The sequence below is a fragment of the Rhinoderma darwinii genome, chromosome 4 (assembly GCF_050947455.1).
Source record: "Rhinoderma darwinii isolate aRhiDar2 chromosome 4, aRhiDar2.hap1, whole genome shotgun sequence".
Taxonomy (NCBI): domain Eukaryota; kingdom Metazoa; phylum Chordata; class Amphibia; order Anura; family Rhinodermatidae; genus Rhinoderma; species Rhinoderma darwinii.
Window position 1 is genome coordinate 312,212,120 of NC_134690.1, and position 14,129 is coordinate 312,226,248.

General features: G+C 43.4%; 1 protein-coding gene across 1 annotated transcript in view; it reads left to right on the plus strand.

The window, feature by feature from the left end:
* WDR27 (WD repeat domain 27) overlaps positions 1–14,129 on the plus strand; it is a 755,361-nt gene that overhangs the window by 33,884 nt on the left and 707,348 nt on the right. Inside the window, exon 3 of the mRNA XM_075862730.1 lies at positions 11,928–12,069. Coding sequence (XP_075718845.1) covers positions 11,928–12,069 — 142 coding nt within the window. The remainder of the gene's footprint in view (positions 1–11,927; positions 12,070–14,129) is intronic.

Here is a 14,129-nt window from a genome sequence, read left to right on the forward strand (position 1 = left end):
CAGCCCCCCTTATATGGACAGTGACATCAGGAGCAACTCCTGAAGCAGAATCCCCGTACACAGCGTTGCCGATTCTGTGACCGGGAATTCCACTTCAGGAGTTGCTCCTAATGTCACTGTGCATATATACAGAGACATCAAGCTCTCCGTCCAGGAGCGGAATCCCCAGCCACACAGGGATTCCACTCCTTCAGGGAGCTACAGTGGCACGAGTAGATATTAGAGCAGGGAGATACCTCCCTGCTCTGCTATACTGGCAGCTGTTAGCGGCACCGCCGGCCATGGGGGGTCCCGTCCCCCGTCTCAACAGGCGGCACACGCGCCCTCATGCCTGGTGTTGCTGCTAGCAGCCGCTATGGCCACTGAGTGAAGAACCGGCGGCGGAAAGGCGACTGCTCAGTCGCCGGGCACTTCTAAAACAAGCTGAGGACGGGAGAGAGCGCAGCGCCCCCTTCCACCTGCTGGGGTGATGCGCCATGTGCAATGGCACAGGTCGCACACCCCTAAGGCCGGCCTCCCTGGGTGGGAGGGTAGTCGTCAGGGTCTCCGCCTGGAGCGGAATCCCTGGCCATTCTATGACCGGGGATTCCTGTCCTACCTCACATCCACCTTCCCGCCGGGTGCTGCCGGAAGGTGGATGCGGCAGCACTCGGTGTTCATCTGCCCACCATTAAAATAGATAGGATACGGTGCCGGACCTCCCTGGGAGCCAGAACCAAAAACGCTGCAGGTAATGTTTTCAGATCCGGCTCCCAGGGAGGTCCAGCGCCGTACGGCGCCACAACTGCTGTCCCCTGTGCCAGAACAGATCTCATAGATAGGTATGGGATCCGTTCTAGCATCAGTTTGCCTCCGGCTTTTCTTCATCACGCCGGAGGTAAACTGAAGCGGACGCCGGACATATATGAACAGGTTTTTGGGGTTTGTTCTTATGGTGTTCACCGTGCAGTATAAATTACATGATCATGTTTATTTTACTTCATTTGACTATAAAATTCCTTTATCAAAAACAAAATATTTTTTTTTGTTGCCGCATTCCAAGAGCCATAACATTTTTATTTTTCTGTCGACTTAGCCTTAGTACTTTTTTTTACAAAACAAATTTTCGTTTTCATTGGCACCATTGTGGTGTACATAGAAATTAGGGTAAATTCACAAGACGTGTTTGAGGCAGAAAAATATGAGGCTGATTTCAAGAGAAATGAAGAGTGAATTTCAAGAGTGAATTCTGGCATTTTTGTTAATTTTTGGAGCTTTTTTGGTGTTTGCGAGTGTATTTTGAAGCGTATTCTGTGGCGTATTTTTTTGTAGTGGGAGTGGAACATCAGTTTCCAAAACGCCTCAAGAAGTGACATGCCACTTCTATTTAGGAGGCCTATTTTTACGCAGCGTATTTAAATTTAAGGGCGTAAAAATACACTTCGTCAGAGCCTCACAGTTCAATAGGAGCTGTTTCTAGGCGTATTTCAAGTGTATTTTGAGGCGTATTACGAGTCTTATTACAAGACGTATTACAAGGCGTTTTATGTTCCGAAATACGGCTGCAATTTGCCCGTGTGAACATACATTTATTGATTAACTTTTATTAAATTTTTTGGGAGGGGGATGAACAAAAAACATAAATTTTGCAATTAACTTTTTTATACAGCATTTAGGACAAATTACATATAGTCATTTTATAATATTGTTGTCGTTACGGTTGCGGCAATACACCCCCCATGCCAGGTGGCGCCGCTAGCAGCCGTAATAGCTGCTGCAGCGGTAGCGCCGCCACTACGGAGCCCGCGCCACCCAGCCCTTAAAATTTATGGGCCGGACGGCACGGGCCCCCCCATGCCCGGTGGCGTCACTAGCATCGGAGGCTCCCTGCGCAGGCCGGCGTGATGACATCACTGCATCACACTGGTCTGCGCATGCGTCCCACCCGGAGGATAGGCAGCACTCCGTCCGTCGGGCGAACGTGGCAGGGTAAGTACGAATTGTTTTGGTAGGGGATTCAACTACAAGGTGGGGGGGCAGGGTGGACCTATCTACTAGGGGGGCTGTGTGGCACTATCTACTAGGGGGGCTGTATGGCACTATTTACAAGGGGGCAGGTCTGTGTGGCGCTATCTACAGGGGGTCGTGCATGGCGCAATCTACAGTAGGCTGTGTTTGGCGCAATCTACAGGGGGCTGTGTGTTGTGCAATCTACAAGGGGCTGTGTGTGGCGCAATCTACATGGGACTGTGTCTGGCGCTATTTAACCTGTTAGTGACCGGCCCATAGTGTTTCTACGTCGGTCACTAACGGGCCTTATTCCGATGCCATAGACTTTTTACGTCGCGGCATCAGAATAAGTAAACAGAGCAGGGAGCTGTCAAATCTCCCTGCTCTCAGCTGCCAGAGGTAGCTGAGGGCTGGGGGCATCCCTGCTCTGCCGGCTGAGATCGATATTAGTATCGATCTCACCCGCTTAACCCTTCAGATGCGGTGCTCAATAGCGTGCACCGCATCTGAGTGGTTTTGGAGAGAGGGAGGAAGCTCCCTCTCATCCAACTGACACCCGGCGATAAGATCGCAGAGTGTCTGTTTCTCCGATGGGAGCCGGGGGCCTAATAAAGGCCTCCAGGTCTGCCTGTAGCGAATGCCTGCTAGATCATGCCTCTGGCATGACCTAGCAGATGCCTGTCCGTTTTACACGAACAGGCATAATACACTGCAATACAGAAGTATTGCAGTGTATTATAAATGCGATCGGACCACCGCATAGTGAAGTCCCCTAGTGGGACTAGTAAAAAAGTGGAAAAAAAAGTTTAATAAAAAGTGAAAAAAAAAAATTTAAAACTCACTTTTTCCCCTTACAAATTGCTTTATTATTAACAAATAAAATAAAGTAAAAAAGTCACACATATTTGGTATCGCCGCGTCCGTAACGACCCCAACTATAAACTTATTACATCATTTAACCCGCACGGTGAACATCGTAAAAAATAAAATAATAAAACATGCAAAAATTGCTGTTTTCTTTGAATCCAGCCTTAAAAAAAATGTGATAAATAGTGATCAAAAAGTCGCATCTACTCCAAAATGGTACAGATAAAAACTACAAGTCGTCCCGCAAAAAAAAAGCCCTCCTACAATTGCATCGGCGAAAAAATAAAACCGTTACGGCTCTTCGAATATGGAGACACAAAAACAAATAATTTTGAAAAAAAAGGGTTTTCACTGTGTAAAAGTAGTAAAACATACAAAAACTATATAAATTTGGTATCGTTGCAATCGCAACAACCCACTGAATAAAGTTATTGTGTTATTTATACCACACGATAAACTGCGTAAATTTAGGACGCAAAAAAGTGTGGCGAAATTTCAGATTTTTTTTCTATTCCCCCCCCCAAAAAAAATGTTAATAAAAGTTAATCAATAAATTCTATGTACCCCAAAATGGTGCTATTAAAAAATACAACTTGTCCCGCAAAAAACAAGACCTTATACAGCTATGTCGACGCAAAAATAAAAAGTGTATAGCTCTTTGAATGAGACGATGGAAAACGTAAAAAATGGCTTGGCCATTAAGGGGTTAAAGGGGGCTGTGTGGCACAATCTACAAGGGAGGCTGTGTGGCACTATATACAAGAGGGGGCTGTGTGGCACTATATACAGGGGGGCTGTGTGTCACTATATACAAGAGGGGGTTGTATGGCACTATCTACTAGGGAGGCTGTGTGGCACTATCTACTAGGGGGCTGTGTCTGGCGCCATCTAAATGGGGCTGTGTGGCGCTATATACAAGAGGGGGCTGTGTATCACTATATACAAGAGGGGGGTTGTGTGGCACTATATACAAGAGGGGGCTGTATGGCACTATACAGGGGGACTGTGTGGCACTATACACAAGGGGGGCACTGTGTAGCACTATCTACTAGGGGGGCTTTGTGTGGCAGAATCTACAGGGGTCTGTGTGTGGAGCTATCTACAGGGGACTGTGTGGCACTATCTACTAAGGGGGGCTGTGTGGCTCTATATACAAGAGAGGGGGGCTGTGTGTCACTTTATACAAGGGAGGTATGACACTATATACAGTGGGAGCTGTGTGGCACTATATACAGGTGGGCTTTATGGCGATATCTACAAAGGAGGCTGTATGCCACGATCTACAAGTGGGGGGCACTATCTGCAAGTGGGGTGTGACACTGTCTACAGGGGGGCTGTATGACACAATCTACAGGGGGCACTATCTATAGTACTATCTAGGGGAGTTGTGTGTGGCACCTAGGCGGGCCCAATCAAAAGTTTTCTATGGGGCCCAGTCTTTCCTAGTTACACCCCTGGTACAAAACACAAAGTAAAACCTTAATGAGGTAGGAATAAAGCCACCACAGTGATCAGCTGTTCTAGTCGGGAGAAAATCTGTGTAGATATTTCAGTGGACATGTCTTTTGTCTTATCTCTGCCCCGGGATGATGCAATGTTTGATTTGTTTAAAAGGGGTTTCCGTGTCTTTCTGTAAAGAGATAACACTACACGTTACTTGAATTGTGTAATTGATTCAGGGATTCTCATTGCCGTATTAGGAATCAGGAAGGAGTTGTTTATCCCCAAAATGAGGACAATCTTACTACCTCATAGGAGTTTGAATTGGCCTCTCTCGTAAGTATGATATGCTACATTATATTAGGATGAACTTGATGGGCGTATGGCAAAATGGGAACTGATCCCAGCAAAAGAAAGTACGAAAACCTTAGTAGATTGTCCAGGATTAGCAAAAAAATGGCTGTTCATGGGTTGTGTCTGGTATTGCATCTCTACTCTATTTAAGTAATTGGGGCTGAGCTGCAATATTACACACAAACTGTGGAAAGGGGTGACACTGTTTTTGGAAGAAAGCAGCCATTTTTTTTCTTATCCTGGATGACCCCTTTAACCCCTCCCGCTCCTGGACGTACTATTAGGTCATGGTAGCTGTATCGTTCGCGCTCCATGACCTAATAGTACGTCACGGGAGTAACGGCCCTTTCGGCCGTCTTCCCAACACATACAGGAGCTGTGACAGCTGCTGTCTCGTACAGCAGCTGCCACAGCTCCTACAGCGGGGACCGATCGCGGTGTCCCCGCTGATTAACCCCTTAAAAGCCGCGTTCAATAGGGATCACGACTTTTTAGGGGTTAAGCTACCCATCGCTGACCTGCTACACGATAGCGGCCGGCGATGGTGACTATGGCAACCGGACACCTAACAATGGCGTCCGGCTATGCCATCGACGGAAGCCTAGTGTGTCCTGACAAAGTCAGGACCCACTATGCTTGCTGTCAGTGAGTAACTGACAGCTCTAATACACTGCACTACGCATGTAGTGCAGTGTATTAGAATAGCCATCAGAGCCTCCTGCCCTCAATTCCCTAGTGGCAAAAAGTAATAAAGTTAAAAAAAAGTTAAAATAAGATGTGTAAAAATAATAAAATAAAAGTTTTAAAAGTGATAAAAGTAAAAATCCCCCTTTTTCCCTTATATATATAAACAAACAAATAAACTATACATAATTGGTATTGCCGCGTCCGTAACGACCTGAACTATTTATTTCGTTATTTATCCCGCGCGGTGAACGCCGTAAAAGAAAATAATAATAAACCGTACAACAATCACAATTGTTTGGTCACTTCAGCTCCCAAAAAATGGAATAAAAAGAGATCAAAAAGTTGCATATACCTAAAAATGGTACTGATTGAAACTACAGTTCGTTACGCAAAAAATAAGTCCTCGCACGGCTTTCTTGATGGAAAAATAAAAAAGTTCTGGCTCTTAGAATAAGGTAACACAAAAAGTAAATGATTTTTTACAAAACGTATTTTATTGTGCAAACGCCATAAGACATTAAAAAAAACTATAAACATCTGGTATCGCCGTATCTACAAGGGAGGCTGTGTGGCACTATATACAAGAGGGGGCTGTGTGGCACTATATACAGGGGGGGCTGTGTGTCACTATATACAAGAGGGGGTTGTATGGCACTATCTACTAGGGAGGCTGTGTGGCACTATCTACTAGGGGGCTGTGTCTGGCGCCATCTAAATGGGGCTGTGTGGCGCTATATACAAGAGGGGGCTGTGTATCACTATATACAAGAGGGGGGTTGTGTGGCACTATATACAAGAGGGGGCTGTATGGCACTATACAGGGGGACTGTGTGGCACTATACACAAGGGGGGCACTGTGTAGCACTATCTACTAGGGGGGCTTTGTGTGGCAGAATCTACAGGGGTCTGTGTGTGGAGCTATCTACAGGGGACTGTGTGGCTCTATCTACTAAGGGGGGCTGTGTGGCTCTATATACAAGAGAGGGGGGCTGTGTGTCACTTTATACAAGGGAGGTATGACACTATATACAGTGGGAGCTGAGTGCCACTATATACAGGGGGCTTTATGGCGATATCTACAAAGGGGGCTGTATGCCACGATCTACAAGTGGGGGACACTATCTGCAAGTGGGGCGTGACACTGTTTACAGGGGGGCTGTATAGCACTGTCTACAGGGGGGCTGTATGACACAATCTACAGGGGGCACTATCTATAGTACTATCTAGGGGGGTTGTGTGTGGCACCTAGGCGGGCCCAATCAAAAGTTTGCTATGGGGCCCAGTCTTTCCTAGTTACACCCCTGGTACAAAACACAAAGTAAAACCTTAATGAGGTAGGAATAAAGCCACCACAGTGATCAGCTGTTCTAGTCGGGAGAAAATCTGTGTAGATATTTCAGTGGACATGTCTTTTGTCTTATCTCTGCCCCGGGATGATGCAATGTTTGATTTGTTTAAAAGGGGTTTCCGTGTCTTTCTGTAAAGAGATAACACTACACGTTACTTGAATTGTGTAATTGATTCAGGGATTCTCATTGCCGTATTAGGAATCAGGAAGGAGTTGTTTATCCCCAAAATGAGGACAATCTTACTACCTCATAGGAGTTTGAATTGGCCTCTCTCGTAAGTATGATATGCTACATTATATTAGGATGAACTTGATGGGCGTATGGCAAAATGGGAACTGATCCCAGCAAAAGAAAGTACGAAAACCTTAGTAGATTGTCCAGGATTAGCAAAAAAATGGCTGTTCATGGGTTGTGTCTGGTATTGCATCTCTACTCTATTTAAGTAATTGGGGCTGAGCTGCAATATTACACACAACCTGTGGAAAGGGGTGACACTGTTTTTGGAAGAACGCAGCCATTTTTTTTCTTATCCTGGATGACCCTTTTAGCCCCTTCCCGCTCCTGGACGTACTATTAGGTCATGGTAGCTGTATCGTTCGCGCTCCATGACCTAATAGGAGTCTTCCCGACACATACAGGAGCTGTGACAGCTGCTGTCTCGTACAGCAGCTGCCGCAGCTCCTACAGCGGGGACCGATCGCGGTGTCCCCGCTGATTAACCCCTTAAAAGCCGCGTTCAATAGGGATCATGACTTTTTAGGGGTTAAGCTACCCATCGCTGGCCTGCTACACGATAGCGGCCGGCGATGGTGACTATGGCAACCGGACACCTAACAATGGCGTCCGGCTATGCCATCGACGGAAGCCTAGTGTGTCCTGACAAAGTCAGGACCCACTATGCTTGCTGTCAGTGAGTAGCTGACAGCTCTAATACACTGCACTACGCATGTAGTGCAGTGTATTAGAATAGCCATCATAGCCTCCTGCCCTCAATTCCCTAGTGGGAAAAAGTAATAAAGTTAAAAAAAAGTTAAAATAAGATGTGTAAAATTAATAAAATAAAAGTTTTAAAAGTGATAAAAGTAAAAATCCCCCTTTTTCCCTTATATATAAACAAACAAACGCCGTAAAAGAAAATAATAATAAACCGTACAACAATCACAATTGTTTGGTCACTTCACCTCCCAAAAAATGGAATAAAAAGAGATCAAAAAGTCGCATATACCTAAAAATGGTACTGATTGAAACTACAGTTCGTTACACAAAAAATAAGTCCTCGCACGGCTTTCTTGATGGAAAAATAAAAATGTTCTGGCTCTTAGAATAAGGTAACACAAAAAGTAAATGATTTTTTACAACAAGTATTTTTATTGTGCAAATGCCATAAGACATAAAAAAACTATAAACATCTGGTATCGCCGTAATCGTATCGCCCCGCAGAATAAAGTGAATATGTCATTTATAGCGCACAGTGAACGGTGTAAAAAAAATAGACTAAAAAATCAATAGTAGAATTGCTGTTTTTTAGTCACCACGCCACTTAAAAATAGAATAAAAACTGATCAAAAAGTCGCATGCACCCCATGAAAACTACAATAAATTCCTCAAGGTGTCTAGTTTCCAAAATGGGGTCACTTTTGGGGGGTTTCCACTGTTTTGGCACCACAAGACCTCTTCGAACCGGACATGGTGCCTAATAAAAAGGAGGGCTCAAAATCCTCTAGGTGCTCCTTTGCTTCGGAGGCCGATGCTTCAGTCCATTAGCGCACTAGGGTCACATGTGGGATATTTCTCAAAACTGAAGAATCTGGGCAATAAGTTTTAAGTTGCGTTTCTCTGATAAAACCTTTTGTGTTATAAAAAAAATGGTATAAAAAGGATTTTCTAACAAAAAAAAAAGTACATTTCGCCTCTTCTTTGCACTAAATTCTCGTGAAACACCTAAAGGGTTCATAAACTTTCTAAATGCTGTGGTGAATACTTTGAGGGGTCTAGTTTCTAAAATGGGGTGTTTCATAGAGGTTTCTAATATATAGGTCCCTCAAAGCATCTTCAGATCTGAACTGGAACCTAAAAAAATAAATAAATGAGGCAATACTTTGCTTCTTACATTATACTGATAATGAGCCGTGCCCACCCCGAGATGACCCCAGTTTTGACCGTTTGTATAAATGGAGACCCCTATTAGACCGTTTCAGGGCCTGGTTTTCCTATCATTACACCCCAGAGAAGTGTATTTCTATTGATGAGTCCCTGGTAGATTTTAAAGGGAGGCTTCAATTCCGCCAGTACCTGCCGGGTAAGAGGGCAAGGTATGGCGTGAAGATGTATAAGCTGTGCGAGAGTGCATCAGGGTATACCTACAAATTTAGGATATATGAAGGGAAGGACAGCAGTATTCAGCCCCCAGAATGCCCCAGGGTTACCACCGCCTCTACCTGGATAATTTTTATACCAGCGTCCCACTCTTCAACTGCCTCGCTTCCAGAAGTATTGCGGCATGCGGCACTGCTAGAAGAAATCTGATACACCTCCCTAAGACTCTGCTTGGGCAAACACTCAGAACGGGTGACAGCAGGGCACATTCTAGCAGCAACATATTGTGTGTCAAGTACAAGGACAAGAGAGATGTCACACCAGTACCCATGTTCCAGTACGAGGTACCAGTACAGAGACCCCCAAACCAGACTGCATCCTGGACTACAATAGGTACATGGGTGGGGTGGACTTGTCAGTTCAAGTCCTGAAGCCCTACAGCGCCATGCTGTGTGGTATAAGAAGCTGGCCGTGCACATTATACAGATGGCATTGTACAATGCGTTAGTGCTACGTCGATGTACAGGCCAGAGGGGAACTTTCCTGGAATTTCAAGAGGGGATTATCAAGAACCTAATCTTTAGGGACCAAGAAGGGGGGGAGGCACCCAGTACTTCTGGAAGCGAGGCCACACGCATCGTACCAGGGCAACACTTTCCAGGAGAAGTTCCCCAAACTGGCAAGAAAGGAAAAAGTCAAAAGAGGTGCAAAGTCTGCTATAAGAGGGGGATAAGGAAGGACACAATATATCAATGTGACACGTGTCCCGAAAAACCAGAGCTCTGTATGAAAGAGTGTTTTAAAATTTATCATACATCCCTTGATTTTTAATCTACCCCAGTTTTACTTACCCTGATGCACTCCGCACAGTTTATCCCCCCTCGTCTTTAACCTCTGGGCCCTGCTGTGTGCCCAGGCAGCTGTTAACAGCCACATTGAGGGTATTGCCGTACCCGTGAGAACCCACATTACAGTTTATGGGGTGTATGTCTCTGGTCAAAATGCTCATTACACCTCTAGATGAATGCCTTAAGGGTGTAGTTTTTAAAACGGGGTCACTTCTTGCGGGTTTCAACTGTACTGGCACTTCAGGGGCTTCTGCATACATGACTTTGCACCAGAATATCCCCAGTAGGCGAAATGGTGGTCCTTTCCTTCTGAGCCCTCCCATGGGCCCAAACGGCAGTTTATCACCACAAATGGGGTATTGCGGCACTCAGAACAAATTGCGCAACAGAATGGGGTATTTTATTTCTTGTGAAAATAAGACATTTTCAGCCAAAACTATATATTATTGGAAAAAATTTATTTTGTTTTAATTCCCAACCCAATTCAAATAAGTTCTGTGAAAAACCTATGGGGTCAAAATGATAACAACAACCATATATGAATTCCTTGAGGGGTGTAGTTTCCAAAATGGGGTCACTTCTGGTGGGTTTCCATTGCTTTGATACCTCTGGGGCTCTGCAAATGCAACATGGCACCCGAAAACCAATCCAGCAAAATCTAGACTCCAACAAACACATAGCGCTCTTTTCCTTCTGAGTCCTCCCATGGGCCAAAAACGACAGTTTATCACCACAAATGAGGTATTGCCGCACTAAGGACAAATTGGGCAAGAAAATTGGGTATTTTTTTTTTCCCTGTGAAAATAAGAAATTGTGATCACAAATGACATCTTATTGGAAAAAATGATTTTTTTTTAATTTCACAGCCCAATTCAAATAGGTGCTGTGAAAAAACTGTGTGGTCAAAATGATAACAACAACCATAAATGAATTCCTTGAGGGGTGTAGTTTCCAAAATGGGGTCACTATTGGGGGATTCCTACTGTTTTGGCACCTCAACACCTCTTCAAACTTGGCACGCTGCCTAAAATATATTATAATAAAAAAGAGGCCCCAAAATGCACTAGGTGCTTCTTTGCTTCTAGGGCTTGTGTTTTAGTCCACGAGCGCACTAGAGCCACATGTGGGACATTTCTAAAAACTGCAGAAACTGGACAATACATATTTAGTAGTATTTCTCTGGTAAAACCTTCTGTGTTACAAAAAAAAAAACATAGGCCCCTCAAAGCCACTTCAGAACCGAATAGGTACCTTAAAAAAAAGGCTTTTGAAATTTTCTTAAAAAAATGAGAAATCGCTGTTTGTGTACTAAGCCTTGTAACGTCCAAGAAAAATTAAAGGAATGTTTAAAAAAACTATGCCAATCTAAAGAAGACATATGGGAAATGTGAACTAGTAACTATTTTGGGTGGTATATCCGTCTGTTTTACAAGCAGATGCATTTAAATTCTAAAAAATGCTATTTTTTCAAAATTTTCTCGAAATTTTGCAATTTTTCACCAATAAACACTGAATATATCGACCAAATTTTACCACGAACATGAAGCCCAATGTGTCACGAGAAAACAATCTCACAATCGCTTGCATAGGTTTAAGCATTCCGATGTTATTACCACATAAAGTGAAATATGTCAGATTTGGCAATACATCCCTTGTTTAAACAGGGAGATGTGTTTCCAGCAATAATTTTTTTTAGGCTGCATATGTGATGCCATCAGCCGACAAACGAGCTGTTCTCTGCCATGTTTACATATTCTACTGACCGGGATGAGCGTTCTTACGCGCTTTTTCGGTTGTTACGCGCTTTTCTTTGATTCTTACGTGCTTGTTCGGCCTATTATCGGCCCGTGTAAATAGAACTCAACCAATAAGACTGTCGTGAAACTATTAACAATCTCATCAGCCATTGCAAATGAACCTGAGTAATCTGTTGTGTTAATAATAATGACTAGTTTCACAAAGTTATAGTGGCTTATACTCAGTTGAACTTGCTGACTTAATTTTGTTGACCTGTGTAAAATATTTGTAGCATCTTGTTAAACATACGTGTATTTTGTGTAATCTGTTTTGTGTGCAGCCATTAATTCTGAAAGGACACCACCAACCAATCACTGCTGTGGCACTGAAGAATGATGGGAGGCAATGTTTAGCCTACTCTGCATCTCAAGACTATGTCATCACTTGGAATATACATGAATGCACCCAAGCTGCACATCAAGGTGAATAACAGTTTTTCTTTACTATTGAACCGATAAAAACATTCTGTATCAGTTATTCCTAGCAGACATTTATTTAAATTCTTAGGAATTATTTTTTTGGGTGCTCTATAGTTTTGGATTTGTAGAGGCCTGGGTTCATGAACTCTACCATTGTACTCTTTTGATGTGTCTTTTTAGGGAGGAATTTACCCTTTAGAGTCTACACCTAAATTCTCCACAGCCTGGAAAGGGGAATAGTATGGCATGACTTCTGCCATACTGCTTTATGCCTTTTATTCTGTCAACACAGTGAGAACCCAGACTTGAGAAGTGCAGCTGTCACATCTGAAAGTCTGGTTGTTACTGACACAATGCATAACAACCACAGTCTTTTCAATGATGATGTCAGGAAGACATCCCTAATAACCAGTCTGTCTCATATTACTATGTGAGAAGTGCCAGTGAGCTGGGGACAAAGAAGGGGCAAGACTTAAACCCTGTTTTTTCTCTATGCCTGTGGCATCAACCATATTTTTGTATATTGTGTAATCAAAACAATGTCTCACCCCTGACGCAGGAACCGAGCCCTGACTGACACAAACGGAAACCAGAGATTTCAATGGTGACGGATCCAGTGCAAATAGTTTGTTTTTCTCCGTTGTGCAGGGGTTCCGTCGTTTTGACGGAATCAATAGCGTGGTCGACTACGGTATTCATTCCGTCCAAACTAAGGAAACCCCTGCACAACAGAGACAAACGGAAATTATTTGCACCAGATCCGTCACCGTTGAAATCAATGGTGACGGAAACGGAAACATCTGGTTTCCGTTTGTGTCAGTCAGGGCTCCTTTCCGATGGAAAATTTTGTCAGAACATCAGAATGGAGCCCTGATGCAGATGTAAACGCAGCCTTATTACTTTATAACTTCTACAGATAAATGGGACGCTAAGATCAGCATTATTGCTGTCGCTCTTACATTTGCTGCATTACACTTTCTGGATATACAGCCATCATTGTGCTATAAACACCAAAAAACTTCCCCTAATTGCTACAATAAGACCAAATCAATCGTATTATAGAAAAATACAAAAATCTTTATTGAAGACAAACAACACAGTTAGTCAAGACTATTTAAAAATTTACACCCATAAAAACAATGTACAATCTTTCCCAGAGATAGACAGTGTTGAACATAAGGCAGAGCAAACAATGGTGGTGCTATACATACAATATCAATGTATATAAACCATGTTCGATGCGTATTACTATATGTATGCCAGCATTGCACAACCTCTGACTATGGTAGAACAACAATATTATAGATGGCAACAGTTATAGATAAACCATGAAAACCTCATAACACACACTACTTAAGCCATGAGCCATTCCACTGCCACAACACTGTCAGAACACCCCTACGCGCGTTTCGCACCTGGCTTCGTCAGGGGGTCAAAGTCATTATCAGGGTATGTTCACACGCTTAATAAAAAACATCTGAAAATACAGAGCTGTTTTCAAGGGAAAACAGCTCTTGATTTTCAGCCATTTTTTAAGCAACTGTTTTTTGCAGTGTTTTTTACGGCCGTTTTTGGAGCTGTTTTTCTATTGAGTCAATGAAAAACGGCTCCAAAAACGGCTCAAGAAGTGACATGCATTTCTTTTTACAAGGCGTTTTTTTACGCGGCCATTTTTAGAAACGGCCACGTAAAAAACGCTCTGTCAGAACAGAACGCCGTATTTCCCATTGAATCAATGGGCAGATGTTTGGAGGCGTTCCGCTTCCAATTTCTCAGTAGTTTTTCGGGCTGTTTACGGCCCGAAAAACAGCAGAAGATAGGCCGTGTGGACATACCCTAAGTCCGTTTTTGAAGTAGTTGTTGTTATGAACAGTTTAGCTAGATGGCGAGCTCAGACTTCTTTGCAAAAGTGTTGGTTAATGTTTCATTTGTACATATCTCCTTCATCGCAAAAAAAAAAAAAAAAAAAAGCCTTTCATTATGCCTCTAAAATGTGAATAACTTTTGAATATCTTACTTCTATATTGAGATTTGATCACTTGACATTACAGGCCCAAAGTCAA